The sequence below is a fragment of the Sciurus vulgaris genome (genome assembly GCF_902686455.1).
Source record: "Sciurus vulgaris genome assembly, chromosome: 15".
NCBI classification, from domain to species: Eukaryota; Metazoa; Chordata; class Mammalia; order Rodentia; family Sciuridae; genus Sciurus; species Sciurus vulgaris.
In genome coordinates this window covers 20,042,305-20,064,422 of record NC_136476.1, presented here as the reverse complement: position 1 = coordinate 20,064,422, position 22,118 = coordinate 20,042,305, and the positions used below count along the sequence as shown (strand labels likewise).

The 22,118-nt window shown below is 41.8% G+C and overlaps 1 protein-coding gene across 7 annotated transcripts in view; it reads right to left on the bottom strand.

Moving 5' to 3' along the window:
• Window positions 1-1,084: 1,084 nt before the first annotated feature.
• Window positions 1,085-22,118, bottom strand: part of KANK1 (KN motif and ankyrin repeat domains 1) — a 205,286-nt gene continuing 184,252 nt past the window's right edge. For 6 of the 7 annotated variants that reach the window (XM_079112018.1, XM_079112019.1, XM_079112020.1 and 3 more), the window contains 9 exons: window positions 13,858-14,055; window positions 13,323-13,431; window positions 11,987-12,229; window positions 10,642-10,729; window positions 7,740-7,959; window positions 5,466-5,608; window positions 4,719-4,919; window positions 2,768-2,866; window positions 1,085-2,080 (listed from right to left, as the gene is read on the bottom strand). In XM_079112018.1, coding sequence (XP_078968144.1) covers window positions 2,018-2,080; window positions 2,768-2,866; window positions 4,719-4,919; window positions 5,466-5,608; window positions 7,740-7,959; window positions 10,642-10,729; window positions 11,987-12,229; window positions 13,323-13,431; window positions 13,858-14,055 — 1,364 coding nt within the window. In that variant the 3' untranslated portion in view covers window positions 1,085-2,017. The remainder of the gene's footprint in view (window positions 2,081-2,767; window positions 2,867-4,718; window positions 4,920-5,465; window positions 5,609-7,739; window positions 7,960-10,641; window positions 10,730-11,986; window positions 12,230-13,322; window positions 13,432-13,857; window positions 14,056-22,118) is intronic. The other variant, XM_079112023.1, reaches the window with a different exon arrangement.

The window sequence follows — 22,118 nt, the reverse complement described above, 5'->3', positions numbered from 1 at the left end:
CTTCAGCTGCTCAGTCTTCAGAGCCAGGGTTTCTGGGAAATTGGCACCTCTTAGTCAAGAAAAGTGGGAGGAGTCTTGCCCTATGCCAAACTCAGCTGGGGACCTTATCCAAGCCCCCCTCTCACAAGTCCCTTTATGGAGTTGTGCCTCAGGAACTCACAGCTATACCAATGGGGATAATCAGGCTCATGTAGGTAGAATGCCAAGATCCCAAGATAAAGAGCATTTGAAGTGCCCGTGTTGTGAGAGCAAACAAGGCTAGTGCCAGCCTGTGGTACTGAGAGGTTAGATATGCACTGTATAAGACCTGACTCAAAGATAAAACAAGCATTTGTTTTTCTTTAAAACTGAGCACCAGAAATCTGAAAGACAGTTTCCAGAGGCAGGGGTTCATCTCTTCAGGCATTTAAAATATTATCTTTCTTTCTCATACGGAACAAAGAAAATCCTCAGGATCACAAACCACCTGAGGTACAGTCCTCTTTGCTCAAAAGGTATGTCAAGGCCATTAAGAGGCAAACAAAAATGGCTCCTCTTCTCAAGCCCCGATCTGGTCTGCTTTAACTGGTTGTGACATTTTGGATTCCCAGGAACTTGGCTTGAATAACTACCTGATCCAATATTCACCTCACTTTCAGAGTTCACAGAGGGGCCTGGTATCGGGAGCAGTCAGTCACCCTGGGGCTGCCTGAATCGCCAGTTTGGCTTTACAGCTCCACAGGGTCTTCTCTACACAAAGCAAAACATAAAAAAAAAGTCTGTGGTTTCATCTCTTCTTTCTTGTCACTATTTTTCAACCTGTCACAATCAACTGAGTTAAGGATAACTGGACCTGAGAAGACTCAGAGGTTTCCCTGGGAGATTACCTGGCTGATGAGCTGCTTGTCTAATAGTCTTAAACATCAGCCTTGTGATATGCAACTCAGGGATGGAGTCACACGTGCTCTGAGGACCTGCCCCCTAGGAGCCCAAGCCTAGTGGACAGTGCACTGCTATCTTCTAAATCCATCCATCAGTTTGCTGCCACAGCTGTAAGTCAACAGATTCAGGGCAGACAGCTGTCAGATGAAGCAGGGACAAGGAAGAGAGCTTAATGAAATTTTATTTTGAAAATATGGCAAGAGTCTAAGGCACTTCAAACATTTAAATACATATAGGACCAAAGTAAGAGTGACATGGTATAAAGGAATCCATAAATAAATGGAGAACTAAGTTTCTCTAGAGGTAAATACAGAGCCAATTCTCTAACGATTCAACCTTTATCATTATGTATATGTGGGGTTGTGCAATTGTTAAAAATATGGTAATGTTATATGTAATTCTTTTTAATCACTATGGAATATAAAAGTTGAAAATACTGTGTCAATATCATACAGATACCTTTATGTAAAAAGTCATAATACATCCACCTACATAAAACCCACTGAAAATATTTCATGAGTTTTATATGGTTTGAGATTCCATCTTCTTATTTTTAAACCTGGGAAGCTACCAGCCTGGGGCCCAAGTTGCTGATGATCAAAGTTACTTCAACTTCCTTATTTTAAAATAATACAAGAAAAATGAACAAAACCATGCTGGAATGGAATTTTGGAAGCATTTTCCAATGGTTCCACATTTAGGTAAATGCATATATATTTGTGGAAAATTTCAAAAATATAACAATGAGAAAGAAACATTTCTTTGAATTATAGGAAGAAGGGGGAAAGGTTACCCTTTCAGTTCAGGTTACCATATCCTAGAACCGTACATAACGGAGCAGAGACTCAACAGTCAGAGAGATGGGGTTCAAGCCCCACACAGAGAAGACGGCCAGAGAGAAGGCCTGTGTGGCCAGGCTGGCAATCTCTCACCGGCTCTGCTTCCCCTCCCAAAGCGTCAGCCTTTAACCTGTGCCGTATGCTTCTGTTTGCTGGTGAGCTCAGGCACAGAACACATACATTCAGTATCTGTCACCCCAACAGGAACAATTAGCAGCTTCATGGTGGCATATAAGTGGAGGGCTATTTCCAAACAATCAATCAAATGAGCCTCGGTGGGTAGGACCAGGAGATGTCTTCCTTCCAAGCCTCGGGGTGCTCTAGAAAACGGGAAAGGAAAAAAATACTTTGGGATTAATAGATGACCTCAGACAGATGTGTCCCCTGTGACATTGGAACTTAGACCACCACAGCTGACAACCACCCACGAGTGCTGGCTGCAGATGTGCACCAGGAGTAGGTCTTGCTCCAAGGCCAGCCAGGCCCAGCATATTCAGCTGTCCTGAGACTTCAGGTTGCCCACTGATGGCTTCAGGAATAAGGTGACATATATATCCCTGGGCTCAACCTGTACCACTTGGATAATTAGGCACAGAATAAAACCTCCACGTGAGACCATGTGACTCCCAAGGAACAACCTCAACTATACCTCAGCTCTTGAGGCCTTGAGGGTGGGCTAGAAATTAATTATTATTATTATTATTATTTTTTTCATACCAAGGATTGAACACAAGGGTGCTTAACCACCGAGCCACATCCCCAGCCCTTTTTTATGTTTTATTTAGAGACAGGGTCTTTCTGAGTTGCTAAGTGCTTCACTAATCTGCTGAGGCTAGCTTGAATCCTCCTGCCTCAGCCTCCCAAGTTGCTGGGATTACAGGTGTGTGCCACCGTGCTCAGCTAGAAATGAATTCTTAACATAAAACCCATGTCCCCTGTTAACTCCTAGAGGAAGGGGACCTGCTAGTCTGTGGATTGCAGCCTACTTCCAAATGCACGACACTAACCGGAGACTGGGCTTTTGCGAAATTGACGTGGGCGTACAGAAGAACTGCGATGTCTTTGTGTCCTGCTTCCAGGGCTATCGAGAGTGCAGTGCTGCCATCCTGAGGATGAAAGGTAAAGAAGCAGCCAGGTTGGGTTTCTTAAACCTTCAGACAGCCAAAAGTTACCACCATACACTCCAGTAGTTGACGAGAACCACATGCTTAACCATTGTTCAGTTCTTTAGAAACATGGTTGGCCAAGTGTTGAGGCCCAAGGATGTGAAGATGAATGAGGTCACCCCAAGACATGGGTCATGAGAAGACTCATTCCACTGGCTTTGTCTCTATCAGTGTTCAGCACAGAGGCCTGTATACCAGGGATCTTTAAAAAATGCAGGCTGCCCATGAAGAATTCCTATTCAATCATTCTACTACCAGAAGAGGACAGCAGGACAGAATGGGGGTCTGTCCACACCGGTTTAAGTTTCTTTTCTTAAAATTACAAATGACCATCCATGTACCATGGTGGACCTGGCCATTTTCTAAATGTTCTGGGGGAGGGAGCTGTGAATCTAAAATCCTATCTTTATAGAATGCTGCACATCACATCCATGTGTAAGTAAGCATTCAACCCTGTGGACTTGTGAATCCGTAAGATACGCCTACCAATCTTATGAAAGTACCAGGGGAAACAAGTACATATGGAAAAAAAAAATTCAGTTAATACCTTGATTTCCATTAAATTGCAGATATATATATGGAGCACCAAGGCAGAGGGCAACACAGTTTTTCTGTCTAGCCTTGAATTAAAAGACTTGGTTCTGGTCATGAGCAGCAGGAAACAATTTTACATGGTTTAGAATCAGGGTTGTTCCCTACCACGCTGTGACTTCTGGGACCTGCGTTTCTCCTTGGAGGCCAGTTGGATGTTCTACTCAGTTATGGATAAGGAAGTGGTTAGGGTGGCCAGAATTTCTGGAATTCCCTGTGGTTCTATGAAATCTGATTACTGATCTATAAGCTGCTCTTTGCAGAAAGTTAAAAGTCAACCAACAAAACAAAACACACGTGACACAGTCTTGAGGAAAGGTAAGTTGGCAACTCTGTCTCCTGAGGGGGACTAAGGGTACCTGGTAGCTCAAGTGTTCTCTGGTGGAGGTAACTAGGGAGCAGAAGCTGGTCTGCCTTTATCGCAGTAATAAGCCTCTACTGGTTTGCTCTTCTGGCTAAGCAAATTGGTGTTGGCTTGAGCCCAGTGGGATCTGAAATTTATTGCAAAGGAGCATGTTTTCCCCTCTTAGCTTTTTGGTGTTCTGCGTGAAAGGAAGCTCTGGTTCCAACCTCTGTGACCCATGGCCTGCTTTACTGCCCACAGGTTAGTTAAATGCCTTCTATAGTGCTTTTCCCCTTGGGGCTGGAGACCCTAGAAGCATCCCCTTGCCTTACAGATGTTTTCAGTTAGGGGTTATCTGGGCTTGGTAACAACTTGGGAACGGGATGAGATCAGAGTGAAGACAATGGGATCAGACTGAGCAGAAGTGGGAAAATGTGCAAAGCAGCCAGATCTTAGGAGATATCCTAAGTTACTCATTATGACGGGCCACAGTATATCACCTGTTTGTACTTCATTTGGGTAAAGAAAGTGTTCTGCTCAAGGAAGAAGAAACTGGTTTCAGTCATAAATGACCCAGTTTCTACTAAGAATGTCCTTTCTAGATGGATTTCTTGGATGTTGCCTAGACTGATTTTATTTTCCTTTAGCATACTGATCCTCATACGTGCCCATAAATCACCATTTATGAATTTTGGGGTGAGGCCTATTTGCCTTTCTGCCCTTCGCTTTAGTTAATAGGCGCATTAGGCTGCACACAGCTGCCAAGCTGAGCGATAAAGGGAGGGGGCCTGGATGCCAACATGGATCCATAAAGAAAGCAGAGATGGGTGTGTCAGTCGCCCAGGGGAGACAGCTTACATTGTCCTCCAAGTGGCCGTTGCATCCGGGCTGGGCTAGCAGCAGCTTGACAATCTCCACGTGGCCGTGCTCACTGGCACACATCAGGGCTGTGGAGCCCTCGTCATCCTGAATGTTGACGTCAGCTCCACAGGCCAGCAGGCCCCTCACCATGTCTATTCGCCCATGACTGACTGCCAGCATAAGGGCAGTCTGCCCTGCCTGAGGGGAGAAATGACAGTGGATTTCAGAAGTGTAGAATGAGCGGCCACAGGAGGTGGCCTGTGGGGAAGGGGACAAGAACAGCGTGATGACAAAGAATTGTGCATGCAATTACTCAGGGCCGGGTGGCAGGCATGGACTAACTAGTTTCTTGCAAGCTAGGAGATAAGGGAGGTCAAAGTAAGGAGTCAATTTTTCACTGTAGCTCTCTCAGGATAGCTGGAAAGTTCAGACAATGTTTAAAAGTCAAGCTGGGACTACACCTGGACTTGGGTCTCCAACCTGACACGAAGACAGTCAGGAAGGAATGAGTATGTCCTGGGTGTATGATAAGGACTCCGAGTCATTTAAGAAGTCAGGCTTGCAGTTTCTGTGCAAATTCTGCAGACAGGGAAGGCCAGGCAAAGGAGAAAGAGGTTTCTAGTGTGACAGCGAAGCCCACGTGTCATTGGTGTATTTGGTCAGCAAGGACTCAGAGCTGGAAGTGGGCCACAACAGATCTGCTGAGGCCAGTCTGAGCAGCCATTAACAAGCAAGTGCACTGACCTGACTGGCCTTGGCATTCACGTCCCCGCAGCCAAAGAGTTCTTCCACAACCTGCATGTCTTTCTCTGCCTCTACGGCCGCAAGCGCTGCCAGCATGATGGGAGTGTACCCTGCCTTGTTCTGGTGATCCACATTACACACGTCTGTAAGAAACAAGACTCTTTAGGGAGGAGCCAGCTCCTCACAGCAGACGTCAATGAGAACGGAAGAAATGGTATCCAAAAGAATCAAGTGAAAGGGCCTTGAGTGCTCAGAGACTAAGTGACTCACAAGGAAACGAGAGGTTTTTATGCCAAACCAAAAATGTTTACCATCTCACAAGGCCTGCAGCAGCAGAAATGACAGCAAGCGGCTGCAGAACACCTTGCTTGCCACTGGTGATTGAACGGCAACAGTCTACAGGTCTGTCTGAGGTACTTCTAAGTAATGGCTGCTCTGAGAAGAAGTGCTCGTGTGGGAATCTAGACATTTAGAATCTCAAGGGGAGGATGCAGAGAGCTGAGGGTTTGCAAAGGTTGAGCATAGAACCCCGAATACGCTACTCAGCTCTGCAGTCCTCAATTTACTACTGCTCTTCCAGGTGCCTAAACACAGAATTTTAATGACCAAACTCTGGTACTTGTGGTCTGACAGCAATAACAACATAGAAGTCCTCTAAGAAACTGCCAGGCACTAAGACCTCATAAGCTAGAAACTCTTCTAAATTATCTCCCCGGCACTTAAAAGCTCCTGAAGCATATTCCAATCAAATGAAAAGATGATGGCGAGTGTTGGAAAGCAGCTTTTGTGTGTGACCAAATGCCCAGTATGGTTTTCTCATAAAGGGGCAAGAAGAGATGGTACCAGGAACTTATCTCAAGGTCCCAATCAAGTGCCTACATTATGTCTTTGTAGGCATAATGGCATTTACAGAAGTGGGTTTTATGTGAAAAGAGAAGGCTGTGTGGAGGAGGAGCTAGGAGAGCATGTGTGTTCTTGAGGGTCCCAGGGTCTCAAGCAACCCACAGTCACGCTTTATGGATCTAGAATCTCAGCCCATAATGGTGAGCAGCAAAAATTAAAAGTGATAAAAGTGACTCAACCACAGAATTAAAATCATTTCATCTGCCAACATATCTTTCTACTTCAGCATTTCAAAGGTCTATAAAATTGTACCTTTCTGGAGTAATCCTGAAGTAATCCTTTTCAGTTTTTCTGGATATTGTTCAATACTATTTTAATGGGGGCTGACATTATCACTAGCTCTGTTTATAGTCTGGAAAGTCTAAAGAGAGGAGGCCTGAAATTCCTTCTTGTCAGCTGGAAGCAGTTCTACCCTAATATGGAACCCAAAATAGGGAATAAGCCAGCTTAAGGGGAAGGAGATAAAATCTGCCTGGATTTCTTTTCTGCTTTAGTCTTACACTCCCCAAATAGCAGAAAATATAAGGCCACTGGACAAGAGACAAAGAAAAACTGGACAGTTTCATTATATATCCTAAATCAGGTGTTGACATTATGTCTATTAATTAAACTGAAATCAGTTATTCTGGGACTTTATGGATGACTGAAATACACTGCTTAAAAAGTCAATCTACTTCCCAAGTATTTCTCTCACTTTGCACTGAATGCATCTGTGGGCTGTATTCTGGAATGGCAAATGATTTTCCACTGTTCTTATTAAGATAGTTCAGATAGAAGAGTAACACAATTTATGCTGATTCCTCAATAGTAAATTTAGGGAGCACTGATTGTATTGTATCTTTGCTTGGTCTCCGTCATGAATACCAACTCACCTCTGCAAAGGCCACTAGCTAGTGGTCAGTGTGTAAGGACAAGCCAAGTGGTTCACAGGCACGAGAGCTCTGACTGCTCCTGTGAGCAGGAGCCTTTCTCTTGAGAGCAAACCAGCTAAGCCTGCATGATTCAGTGCAGGCATGAAGGTTAGTCATTTATTACCAGGGATACACCTCACCTGAATGTAGCTGACCTGTAGCCAAAATAGATCTGGAATCTGTGTTGTTGTCTGATTTTGTTTAAACTTTACCCTCCCTGCCCGACTTGACAATATTTTTGCCCCAACACATGGAAAAACAATGAAAGGACTTGGGATGGTCAAGAAATCCAGGAGTGGGGAGATAGCTCAGCTGGTAGAGTGCTTGCCTCACAAGCACAAGGCCCTGAGTTCGATCCCCAGTACCGCAAAAAAAAAAAAAAATCCAGGAGTGAATCAGCCTGCTCCTGTGAGTCACAACCTGAGTGCCCTGAGTGAAAAGATAGGCACGGCCACTGTACCTGCGTCCAGTAGCAGCTTGACAATCTCGAAGTTGGAGTGGGACACACTGTAGTGGAGGGCTGTGTTGCCGTTGCCGTCAGCCATATTGATGATGTACCGGAGCACGTCTGGGGAGACGGCCTCAAATGCGGCTATGTAGTCTCCCACCATGGCTGGCACTGCCGACTTCTGACTGGACACGCGGAACCACTCGTGCTGGAGGGTGTTCAGACAGAACCTCTGCCAACGCACCAAGCTGCCATTAGTTCTATTTATAGGCCTTTCTGAGATGTAGCTGAGCGCCTAAGTAACCAGCCTTTTATAGTCAAAGTGTATGCAGTTAGAATCAGCTCACACAACAGTCCCAAGAACAGCCTTGAATGCCAGGCTGGAACATTCCTCCAGATTGTAAACTGTATACAGTATTACATTCTAATTTCCATAAAAGAGCAATGGGGCTGGAGCAAGACCCTCCTTCCCCTGAGTTCCTTCATGAGGAGCAGGGCCCCAAATAACCCTGGGGAAGTTACTTATTCTGTATCTGTTTCCTTGACTGAAAAATGGGGATAACTTCTCTTTACAGTGTTTGTGATTAGGATAAAGTAGTTAGGCTGAGCCTTACTAATGAGCTAATATTATGGAATTATGCTGGCCTTGCAAATGATTTTCAAAGAAATCAGGAAGACATTAATTAGCCCACTTATAATTACACTGCTTCCTTCCAGGCCAGACCAATTCCAACTCTTGCAGCTCCTCCCTAGCAGTAGGCTGGGAGCCCATACAGAGTACAGCCAACCAATTCTGACTCAAATCCTAAATGCAAATGTTCAGCCATTTTGTTAAGAAAGAATAAAACAAAAATCTGGAAGGCATTTCATTTTTCATTAGGATCAATTGCCTGGGGTGACCTTAGACTGTGACATACAACTGTGGGGCTCACATTCAATGTGGGTTGCAAGAAGTGCAGTGTAGCCAGTGCTGGGATGAAGATACTTCCACGGGCCTTCCAAGTTTACCACTCACCTGTGGTGTTTGTCTTATTTTTAAAAAAATATTTTTAGTTGTAGATGGATACAACACCTCTATTTTATTTATACATGGTGCTAAGGATGGAACACTGCCCCGCACATGCCAGGCAAATGCTCTACCACTGAGCCACAAACCTAGTCCTGTGCTTTAAAAAAAAAAAAAAAGTCAAAGAAAGATAGAAAGCCTAGGTCAAAAGCACTACCACCCAGGAAGTCTTCACACAGCCCAATAGTAACACTTTTCCAGTGAATGAAAATTCAAAGTGTATGGATCACAGTCTATGACGCCACACTCAGCAATCTGGGAGATGCAGAAACATGAACTACTTCATATAACCTCGTACTCACAGTAAAACTGTTATGGCTATAAAATCTAGGGTACTAAAGCATCCATTTAAAATTCAGGCTAAATCTGGTGGGATATATCTACTCTGTAGTGACATTTCATGGTTTCATTGTCTAACTGAGGCATGATCTCAGGCTGACTTTGCACTGGTAAGTTTCAACATGAAATTCTACGTAACCCTTTGACCAGGAATTTTATGTATTTCCTTCTAAATTTCACAGCCAAATTCCTTTTCCAGTCCACTAACCAGACAAAGGCTTAGCTGGCTGTGATTAATTTAAGTTTATATAGCAATATAAATAAATATGAGAACTTAAATTTTTAAAAAAGTGCCATATAAGGCAATATGATTTAAGTAGAATAAGCAAAACAGACCCGAAGTCAATATACATCTGATCTAGTCCTAGCACTACTGATCTAATCCAGTAGCTGCTGCTCCAGCTAAGTCAATCTTCAGGGTCTCAGTAAAGTGGGGGCTGGACTAGTGTAGAGCATCCTCATAGGCAGGTGCAGCAGATAGTTCTGCCAGCCACTGCTGATTTTGAACTGTGTGATGGAGCTACGGCATTCCAATTATGTTTGTCATGTAAGAGAAAAACTATCTAGGATTAGATAATTCCTTAGGTCCCTTGCAATATTCTGATTTCCTACCTGAAAGCCTTGTAAGTCAGCCTTTCCACCAGCTGCTGCTTTATGTTATTTAGCATTGAACATCAGTAATGATTCAGATGTACATTATTATCTGAACACCAGAAGCCACATTTTCTCAATGCATTGAAGATGGAGCTGTCAACTGGAGTGTGGCTCTGGCCTAAGAAGGAAGCTAAGAGCCAAACCTCAGTTCTTAGAATGGTGACATGCTTGGCAATAGTATCATCCTAATCATTGCCACAGAAATATTTGTATGTCCTATGTTGTGTCATTCATGATCACTAGGGCAACCACAACCTCTTTGCTTCTGAATCTCTGAAACTCAAATGAAAATGCGCATTATTTTTTGTTTAAAATAGTGGCTGCCTACACTCTACATCAAAACACAATGTACAGTTTCATAACTGAAAAGAATGCTAACCTCAGCCCAGATAGGTTTCCAAAAAAAAAAAACAAAAACAAAAAAACTATGCTAATGTAAAAATAATTCTGGGATGCCATTCCTTCCATCAAAAGGCTCTATGAACAAAGGAAACAAGCATAAAGACTGACTGCCTGCAATTAGCCCTTCCTTCTATCTGCAAGTCTGTGCTTCACAGATGCCTCCACCCCAAGAAAGTACAGGGTGGGGAGAGGACATCCAAAGTTGGGCCTCAGCAAACAGTGTGCTCCTGGGAGCTGGGCAGCACAATGCTCACTCCTGCTAGAAATAGTTTAAGGAGAAGCCTGCATGCAAAAGCAGCTCTGCGTTGTAACTAATTAGAACAAATACAATAAAAGGTTAAAAAAAAAAAAAAAAAAAAAAGCAGCTCTAGGGCAGGCTGCTGACAGGCCTAGCAGCAGTGCCCCTTGGGTACTCTATACAGACTGAAGACAGTGCGTATTGGTCAGACTCACCATATCTTTGCTGGTCAAAGCTTTGGGATCATTTATGTTATTTTTTAGTAAGTTGCATGCAGACAACATCTTTTCACTCAATTCATACCTAAAAGGGGAAAATAAAGACAGCTCAGGAATGACCAGAAAGGGAAAGTCATTTTTATCTTAAAACCGGTGACCCTTTAAAAGCTAAGTGACCCTGAGCCAACCCAGGTGGGCAGGTGTGATGGTTGCAGGCACCTCTAAAGCATCTGAGATTAATGTTGCCATACAGGGCCAACATCTCTAGCCAGAGTTCAAGGTCTTTTCATGAGGGTAGCTTCCAGTAGACCAGTTGGGTCTTTGTGACATTATGGAGTAACATTTGGGAATTTTTTACTCTTAAAGGTTTGAGAAAATCGAAACTATCACACATAGAAAATGCTAACCAGTAAGCCACACATCTGGTAATTCAGAATTGTTCAACCTGTATGAAAATTTAAACATCAGATGACAATGGTAAAGAAATTATATCTCAACAAAGTTGCTTTTAAAAACCGGATGACATTTCAAACCATTTGAAAACACTTGGCAATATAAACTGGAAGCACTTACCTTGTGTTAATGCAGTTAACTGTCATTTTCAAATTAAAGTTTTCTGAAATGTTCTACTTATATTTCACAGAATGAAAAACCATACTGAAGTTTCCATCATCTCTATTCTCTCCTGTTTTATGAGCATCAAATCCATATTTATTTAGTCTTTAAAAATTACTAAATTTTTAGGTACAAGTTTGAGCCAACCAGAGTGTTAGGTATTTTATTTCAGCTGCTATTTATGATATTGCCAAATCCTTTGTTGTGTTCCTGATCACTCAATGAGCAATCATTCAATCATTCAAAGAGCTGTGTAACAGATACTTATCCTCTTTACAGTACATGGGATATTTGGTTGAGGCCAAGTACATGATCCTCATGCACAAAATGATCCTGTAATAACAGTACTGATACTTGCATCAAGATAAATGACTAAAACCAAATGAAATTTTAAAGTGTGCTAGTCACCAAAAATATCAAATTTGTCTTTAAATGTGAGGTGTTCAAACAATGGAAGCTCTACTGGGTAGTAGTTCCATGTGTAAAATTAGATAGCAAAGAGTTCCAAGTTCAAAGGAGATGAGCTATCAAACCATTCTCTTTGTTTTCCTAAGGGATCTGGGGGTTACCATATGTTGAACTTGTTTTATTAGCATCTTGACCAGATGTACACACTTCTAAGGAACAGATCAAATAAATACATATAATCTCAAAATCTGAATGGGACAATTCTATTGCCAACATTCACTTAACATGGGAGAGGGGAGGGGAGGGGAATGTACCACACCTCTCTCTGATTTCCACCTTCTCAGGTTCACATTCTTGAACCTGCATTTCATCGTCCACCCTGGTAGACTTGAAACCTTCAATATTAACAGCATGGTGCCCTTCTGCCATTCCCCGAATGTCTTCATCTTCTTCTTCCTCCTCCTCTTCTTCAGGAGGATACTCAATGACATCACACTCGTCATCTGACTCGGAAGAAGAGCTTTCATCTGAGCTGGAATCATCACTTGAAGTTGTTTCATACCTAGGTGGCAATTGGGATTTCAGGAGATGCAAGGTGTGCCCAGAGAGACCCAGTGACAGAAATTTCTATGAAGGCAAATCTGCTGATTGGCTGCAGAAATTTCTCTAGTGGTGTTTTAGACCCTGCACTTAGAAATTCAAAGGAAGGCTGCATGAATGCCTGGTGGGTTCTGAATGGGCTCTGACTTAAAAGAGCCGTGGTATCATACACTACTTGTTAAAAGGACAACATGGGACTTCTAGCTTAGTATAAATCAAGATCTGCAATTGCTCATTATTTATCTTCTCCGTTCTTCCTATTTTGCCCCAATCAGTTTCCAAGTATCAAAGTGAACAGATCACATAAGTGATCAATGGTCTTCTGATGCATGTCCTCCAAAATCTCCTGGGACATATTGCCCAATGAAACTTAGAAGATTTGGAAAACAGGTACCATCATGTCAACCCTGGTGGCTCACTTTGCTATAAATGTTAACTCTGCACTATTGCTTTCTTGTTGGATCTCTCAGCCAATTGTTTTGATCCAATTGTAGGAAGATAAAGAATCTTAACTATTTATCTGAGTCAACTGGAAAAGAAGGAACAAGTAACTAATAAACATTCTATTTAGAAAGCAAAGAACTGATGGCATGGCTAGGTGAAAGGCCCCATGGTTTTGCTCATGAACATGGGTTGCTAAGCAAAAAGCAACTCATGCTGAAGGAGTGGATGACAGTCACTGGACCATGGAGCGATGCTCTCCACCTCTTTCTGCTCCTCTCTGAGTTCTAGCACAGGTAAGTACCAGCTGTCCAACGCAAAGCAGCAACCTTGCTGCCTGCTGTTTTTGGTTGAAGACCATTTTTTTCAGATAAAAGATGAGATGTCAATTGCTCAGCTTCGTCAGGTGTCCTTAAGAGAGTGATACATCCTTAAAGAAAGCAAGAGGAAGGGAGAAGAGAAGCCCAAATGCACCTTTCTGAGGAGGGAATCTTCCATCACCAAGATGTGGCAGCATCCCAGACTAGGCACCTTGAAATGGGACTTAAACAGGCAGGAGGCAAAGGACACAGACACAGATGATGCTGAGCTATGGGACCGCCATCTTTCCTTACCCTCCATTAATGCCAACGAACTGAAGATTCTTTTTTGCACCATTGGAATCTTTGTTCCCATCTTTCTTCTTCATGATGGACTTCAGCGTATTTTCATTATTTGTACATACTATGAAAAAGTGAATCAAGGTGATCAAAATTAACATAACTCCTACAAGTTAAATGAGTAGGCAATCTTCCTATATAATCTTTTTCTTTAAACTTCTGTGAATGTAGATATTGGCATGCATATATGGGAATTTGCACAAAGTCCACTGGAAAAGTGTGTGCACGCAAAGAAAATGATTCCATTAACAACATCCTTTAAATGGGAGTGAAATCTATCAGTACTTTGAGACTTCACCAAACCAGTGACAACTGGCATTTGTTATCAGGCTCACTTTTTTTTTTTTTTGATAATTTTAAAAGACTAGGCCTTCTTTCCAAACAATATAATCTTTCTTCCAGGTCAACTTATAAGTAAGGTGCAGTGTCATTCGGTTAGAATACAGACTGTCCCTAGAGCCCTGATGTCAAGGCCTGTAAGAGGACTTACCATACAGGCCTGCGGCTATCTGGTCATCTGTCAGGTTCACCAGGGCTGGTGCACTTTCCTGGGAGGGGAAGCCATCCTGGCTACTCTCAGGCTTTCCTTCTGTGGTCCCCAGTTCTTGCACAGGCCAGGATGCCTGTGTGCTTAACAGCCCTCCTGACTGAAGGCCTCCACACTTACAGGTATAATCCAAATTATTTCCTGTCAGGAAAGAGAAGGATATAGAGTGTGTAATGCTGAGACTGGAGAAGAGGAACTTAAAAAGTTTTTGCTTAAAAAGGTTCTTGCCACTTAAACTCAAACCTTCAAGTCCTTCTGTGACCCTTAACCTTTCCTTTATTATCCCACCTGGATATGCTGAGGTAGGTCACTGGAGACCCACAGCATCTCTTTCCTCTCTGCTCGGGCTGCTGCCATCCTTGCTTCTGGGTGACTAGGGTGGCAGCATCCTGCTGGCCCTTCTTGCGCTGCCGTTCCCAGGACACACTGCCGCAGAGCAATACCCAACCCAGCTCTAATGCCATCGTCACTCCAGCCAAAACAAAACCTGACACCACTTAAGAGGCACCTCCTTTGGAAGGAAAGTGTAGTCCACATTACCTAGACAAAATTTTTTTTTTTTTGGTACTGGGGATTGAACCTAGAGGCACTTTACCACTGAGCCACATCTCCGGTCCTTTTAATTTTGAGATAGGTTCTCACTAAGTTGCTTAGGGCCTTTGCTAAATTGCTGAAGCTGCCCTCAAACTTGCCATCCTCCTGCCTCAGCCTCCTGAGTTGCTGGGATCTTAGCCAGATATTCTAAACAACCCATAACCTGGCATCCTTATTCCCGCCACTGTCTAGAGGGTGGGGGTCTCTCACCTCCTGATGGCTGCCATAGCTTATTCTTCCACCTGGAAAGCCCTTCGTCTCACCTCCACATGGCCAGCCCCTCTCAGCATGCCCCTCTCATCATCTTTTCAGGGCCTTCCCTGATCTCCCTCACTGAAAACAGCTCTCCTTTCTCTGAGCTCTCACATCCATCTTCCAATCCCTTTCTGGGATCTATATACCAGGTACAAGATGGTTCTTGTGACTAGCTTAGATTTCCTTCTGAACTTAAATATTTTGAGGGCATGGAATAGTTCTGACCAACTTTATTTCTCTCATCACATCTACCAGAGTGCTTTTGCGCATGTAGGACACTTCATATTTATTCACTGACTGAAGCAGAAAAATATTTTGTAATTATGGGTATATCATAATTTTCTGTGTGGCTGACATGGAAAGGTGTTTTCAATATATGGTTAAATTACAAAAGCAAAGTTCCATGTATTGTATGATCCTATTAAAATATAAATATACATATGGACAAGTATATAAAAGTTATCTAGAAGACTGCCAAAATGAAAACAGCTATGGTGACATATTTACCATATAAAGAGGTATTTACCTCTTTTTCTATAATGAATATGGATTAACTAAGTTTGAAATCACTCTCAAAAATTATTCTTTGACTAATTTGATTTCTGAAAATTTATCCAAAGGATGTTAAAAAAAAAAAAAAAAAAGACATAGAAGATGGCTACTGGTTCCCTGCTCAGTATAGTAGAGGGAAGCACACATCACATACTACCCAAAAGAAACTAGTGAATAAAATCTGGTACTTTATACAAAGGAATTCTACGCAGCCATTAAATATGTTGATATAGGAGGACATTTGTTAACATAGATACCTGATCATATTTTTAACAGGTTATAAAACAGCATGGAGAAATCTTAGTAAATTTCATTTGTGTATGTGCATATTAGAAGTATGAAAGGATACACAAAAAAACAAAAACAAAAAAAAAACAAAACAAAAAAAAACCAAACCCTATCTACTTTTTTTTTTGTTTTTTGCTGTGCTGGGGATAGAACCAGATCTTGCACATGCTAGGCAGCTACACCCCTTTGATACTGCTTTTTTAAGGTCAAATAATTAGTTTGTTATATTTTATTGTATGTTATTTCATGACTTAAACCTTATAAACAAGGTATTAATACAAACATTTACATTTGCTTGCAGTACTGTCATAAGAGTTGTCACTGTTTTCTTTTTTTAAAGTAAACCTTCGAAATTGCAATTTTATCACTGTATTTTGAGGCAGTTTTAAAAAGAACTCATGAAAAACCCCAAAACTGTTATATGAAATAATTCATAACAACCCCCTGGGATTTATAAGTGCAGATTCCCAGGTACTTGCTACCAGAAAGTCATTCTGTGGCTCTGGGATGGAGGCCTAGTGACATTCCCACCCACAAGAGTTGTTGATACAGGTGGCCCAATTTGAAAACTACTAGCTAATATATATATATATATATATATATATATATAAAATATTATAGTCTGACCTGATGTGTCTCTTAATTGCAATATGAAATATCCCAGCTGCCTCTGACTGACTTTAAGAGCTGGGCATTTATCTTCATCTCTTCCTCCTCCAACTCCATTAATCATTACTTTGAAACTTCTGCATACCCTCAAAAGGGTCTCACTAGTTCCTGAGTGCTAGAACACTCCTTGTAGAGAAACACTCCCATTAAGCATTTTCCTAGCCAAGAACCAACCATCATTTTAAATGCAAACACATATATTTTTACTATCATTGAAATCTTAAACATACACAAAAGGAAGTACAGTAGTACAGTCACTTAACAATGGGGACACATTCTGAGAAACATCCTTAGGTAGTATGTGAACATTGTACTGAGGGCTATGATGTCACTAGTGCTATATCCTCATGGGGCAACCATCACACACACAGTCCATGGTTGACCAAAACATTGTTATCCAGTGTGTGACTGTATAATAAACTTCTTTGTTTCCATTTCTAGTTTCAACGATGGTGGAGACATCTGGTTTCATCTCTTTCACCTCTACCCACTCACACTGGATTATTCTAAAGCTAGAGATTCTATCATTTTTAATCCATAAATATTCTATTATATATCCCTTAAAAATAATTCTTTAAACACAAACTATAAATGCTAAAACTATTCAACCTAAAAACAAATTCCATATGATCATAGCGTATCCAGTCAGTAATCAAATTTCTTCAACGATCTCATTAAACAACAACAACTTTTGAAGGGGAATCCCAGTAATATATTTCCACTGGTTGCTATGGATTTTAAGTCTTTTAATCCATAGGTTTTTCTTTCTGTTTAAACATAGCTTTAAGAATACTTTAAAATTAGGGGCTGGGGACACTGTTCAGTGATAGAGCATTTGCATGTGTAAGGCTCTGGGTTTGATCCCCAGCACTGTAAACAATGACGATGACACACACGCCTAAACACACCTACGTGTATGTGAATGCATATATTTATATTTGTATATATATTTTGTTTTGGTGGTATAGTTTATATAAAACAAAGTTTAAGCAGGGTTTTGTAAATGTAAATGCCTATGTAACCATGTAAGACACAAAACATTCCTAATAACCCCTCATCAACCTCTTGCAGATAATCTCTCCACCAGGGGTACCAAATGCTCTCATTTCTCTCATCATGACTTAGTTTTGTAAACTGGGACTTCTTAAGGCTTCTGCAATCATGGCCCAACCCCTCATGCGGGCTCGTGCAGCTCCTTCGTGATGGACATGGGTTCCTTCATCTGCCGGTGGGAGATGCATCTGCACTGCTCAACCCTCCGACCCCACATGTGCCCAGGGCTCTTTCCTAAGCAGACTGTTCACCAGGCCTGGATTTCAGCACACTTCACCAGGTAAGTTCTATCCATGCTCTTTTTAAGGCCTGGTCAAAAATCTATTTCCTCTATAGTCATTTTTCTAGAATATGATTCCAGAGACATCTTTTTTCCCCCAACATTGCCCTGTAGCACCTAATGTCCAGACTAAAATATGCTCTGACCTCTGTTTCTTAGCTTCATGTGTATGCCCTTCACACTGCATTTTTATCTGTCCTCTTTGGTGCCTGGGACAGTGCTTGACCACAGGTGGCTTTCACAAGTGCCCATGAATTCAACTGAAAGAGATTCTGTCAATATTCACAGAGTAAGGGAAAAACGTCATGCAACATCAAGCTGGTTCTCATTTGTCAAGTCCAAGGGAATCTGCTACCTGAATTGTCAGATGATCTTTTCAGATGGTGTTCACACTCTGGTTTGACCTGAGTGGCCCTTACCCAATTCTCTGAGCTTGATGAGAACTCATCTGCACCAAGAGGGAGGACATCTATGCAACAAGGCCAATGACTGCCATGTTCAAGCAAAGTAAAGGACAGGTGCAGTCAGGAAAGCCAGACATGAAGTGGCAAACCAAAAAAATCCAGTGGTCGGAACCTGGCTGCCTCTTGGGATCTCCTGAACTGGGAGTAGGGCTTTTTAAAAGCTCAGATACAATGTCCTATCTGCAGGTGGTCCAGGCATCAGTATTGTTAACTGCTCCCCATGGATTCAGTCATGCGGACAGGATTAAGAGCCACTGAATTAAATTAATCAAAATAAAATATGCCTGCTGATAACAAGAGTGTAGACTCCCCTCTGGTTTCAACTCATCAACTTGGACCCAGGCGAAGTTTTAGGAATTGGTGGTGGTCTAATTAACAAACATGGACCACTAATGGTTAGAAGACCCTGGTGAAGGGTGAATGCTACCCAAATGACAGCAATAAAACAAAGGAACTAATTACAAACACCCTCAGAATTCTGACCTTCTGGTCTAGATGCTCAAGATTCCCGCTAGGTAACAGCTATTTCCAAAGTCACAACTGGGGAGTTAGTGAAGAGGAGAGTGGGCAACCCATAGTGAAAAATTTATCGTACACTGTCCTCAACTTTACAAACATTAAAAGCAAGCAAGCCAACAAGCAAAACCCCAACCCAGTGAAAACGAGAGCTGGGGGAGTGTTCTAGAGATCCTCTTCTGCTGTCTGCTGGGGTATTTATCCATCTAGAATGGATATTAGTTGAAGGAATTCAGCAAGTTTGTTAGAAAATTAACTTTAAATATGTATTAAAATGGATTTAAGTATCTCTGTTGACAGATGGTAAATTTTCTGGCATGTGAATCCATATTTTTATTTATAATGCCAAGTGCTTTCTGAAAACAGCTCTGAATCGTGTGACTATCTAATTAACCATGCTGTGGTGCCAACTTTTCAGCTAGGCATTCCAACTGGATTTTTAAAGCAAGTCTAACTTACTTGTCAAGAAGAGGTAGGACTGAAAGTTCTGATTCATTATGGAAGTGAGTAAATTATTTAGGTTATTTCCCCAAAGTATAAGAATTCAAAGGAATCTGAGATAGTTCTGGTTTTCCATCACAAGGGCTTCAGCATGAATTCACCCTTTTTGGCCCAAACATTTGAGGGACAGACAGCAGAGATTCTTTGTGAAGGACCATCTTCTATTTGGTCTATATTATTTTTCAGGGAAATGTAGCTTTGATGGAAGAAAAAGGTCAATCTCTTTCTGTTTCCATGCTCTCCTCTCAGGACCCTGCCTGAAGGTCACCAACATAAACAGTCAACTCAAACTGGAGATAGAAAACTTAAGTAGTCAGAGCTGCAGTTTAATCATTTCCAGGTTCATTTTGATATTTTCTTGGGAACATATCAAACAGCAGCACCAAAAAGTGGGTACCCATTTAGAATAAAGTGCTAGAATGGATTAAGAACCAATTTCTCCCTCACCACACCCACATTTAATTAAAAAACATTCCAAAAAACCCTCGCTGACAGGCTGCATTAACTAAAGCTGGGTTAAAATATGCTCAGTGTTCTTGCCAATGGTGCTAAAGCCTTCTCCTCCTCCCCAGACCTCAGAGACCTTGATGGCAGCTGAACCCTGAGCACTTTCTATTTGTACAGTACTTGGTACCTGACATATGTGGCCACAGGTGATCATGCACATTTTGGGGGCTGTCCTGGCTTTCCAACGGGATGGCAGGTGTTATAAGGTATATCTTCATATCTCTTTGTTGCAGTATCACATTTTGCATATGGCTGACATTCAGTGGGTATGAATAAAGATGAGGGCAATGTAGACTTAAAAATTTTTACTGAAGTATGCTGCTCAGAAAAACAAACAGCTGGGAGAAAATCTTTGCCACTCATACTTCAGATAGAGCACTAATTTCCAGAATCTATAAAGAACTCAAAAAAACTCTACACCAAGAATACAAATAACCCAATCAACAAATGGGCTAAGGATATGAACAGACGCTTCACAGAAGAAGATCTACAAGCAATCAACAAACATATGAAAAAATGTTCACCATCTTTGTAATAAGAGAAATGCAAATCAAAACTACACTAAGATTCCATCTTACCCCAATTAGAATGGTGATTATCAAGAATACAAGCAACAATAGGTGCTGGAGAGGATATGGGGAAAAAGGTACACTCATACATTGCTGGTGGGGCTGCAAATTAGTGCAGCCACTCTGGAAAGCAGTGTGGAGATTCCTCAGAAAGCTTGGAATGGACCCACCATTTGACCCAGCTATCCCACTCCTCGGCCTATACCCAAAGGACTTAAAATCAGCATACTACAGAGATACAGCCACATCAATGTTCATAGCTGCTCAATTCACAATAGCTAGACTGTGGAACCAACCTAGATGCCCTTCAATTGATGAATGGATAAAGAAACTGTGGTGTATATATATACAATGGAATATTACTCAGCTATAAAGAATAAAAAATAATGGCATTTGCAGGCAAATGGATGAAATTGGAGAATATCATGTTAAGTGAGATAAGCCAATCTCAAAAATCCAAAAGCCGAATGATCTCACTGATTAGCGGATGATGACACATAATGAGGGGTGGGAGCGGGGCAAGAACGGAGGAAGGAGGGACTGTATAGAGGGAAAAGAGAGGTGGGAGGGGTGGCGGGGAAGGGAAAAAGAAACGGAATGAATCAAACACCATTACCCTATGTAAATGTATGAATATGCAAATGGTATGCTGTTACTCCATGTACAAACAGAAACAACACGTATCCCATTTGTTTACAATAAAAATAAATTAAAAAAAAAAAAAGAAAAAAAGAAAAACAGCTATAGCCATCTTCCAGTATCAATTACATTTGTTATGTACGACTGGACACTCATGAACTCCAAGTCATTCCTGTTCTTGACAATTACTAATGTCCATGCTTTAGCCCAAAATGAACTGAATACTTTGGATTCAGTGTGAACTTGTCACACCTGCATCTTTTCCCAGTGCACATTTGCATTTCACTAATATCCATTTCAAATGAGTTTAAGAGTTTTCAAACACGTGTCAACTGAAGGGCTCACAAAGGTGAGGGGCAGATTAAAGAATTTTCCCTCAGGACTAAAGTGTTTTTTTTCCAAGGTCTCTAACAGATGACTAAGGGCTGCAATTTCAGTCTTGAAGAAGGTCAACTATCTCTTTTGAGTATGGAAGAAAATTATGCACTGTCTTCACAAAAGGCCCAAAGGCAAAACCATGCATGGACTGGGGATGTGGCTCACTGGTGGAGCCTGGCATGTATGAGGTTCAATCCCCAGTACCACAGAAACAAACAATAGAACTATTCATGAAGCTATGGGCCCTAGATTAAGAAGCTCTGTTCTGAAGTCATTCATTCCAACATTTCCCTGAAATTGGACCTGGGGTGCCTACTGGGTGGTGGCAGGAAACCCAAGTGTTTTGGGAGTTTCTTCAGCTGAATCTGATAGGTAATCTTGTGAAGAGGTACTTTTACAGAAAAATTCTGCTAGTTGTGGTGGTATACATCTTTAATCCCAGATACTTGAGAAGCTGAAGTAGAAGGATCACAAGTTCAAGGTCAGCTTGGGCAACTTAGCGAGATCCTGCTTCAAAAGGACTGGGATGCAGCTCAGTGGTAGAACACCCCTGGGTTCAGTCCCCGGGATCCACTCTGTCCCCTGCCACACGCACGCTCCTGCTGAGAGGGCCCAGTGAGAAAAATCTAAAATCTAACCCAACCCTATCATTCGACACAGAAGGATGTGGTGGCCCAGTCTCTCTCACACATGAACATACACACTAACTCACTGTCTCTCTCTCCCAGATACTACAAATTACTGAGGCAGTCACTACCAGAAGTCAGCTCAGGAGAGGTGGGCCCTCCACCACAGCATGCCATTACACACCACGGGGCTCCAGAAACACTTGGTTTATTATTTTTATGCTCTTGCAGCATTTTTTAAAGTGATAAAAACAGATACTAAGAACATGGTGTCTTATTTGAAATAGAGGACAACTGGAAATTGACTCCGTGA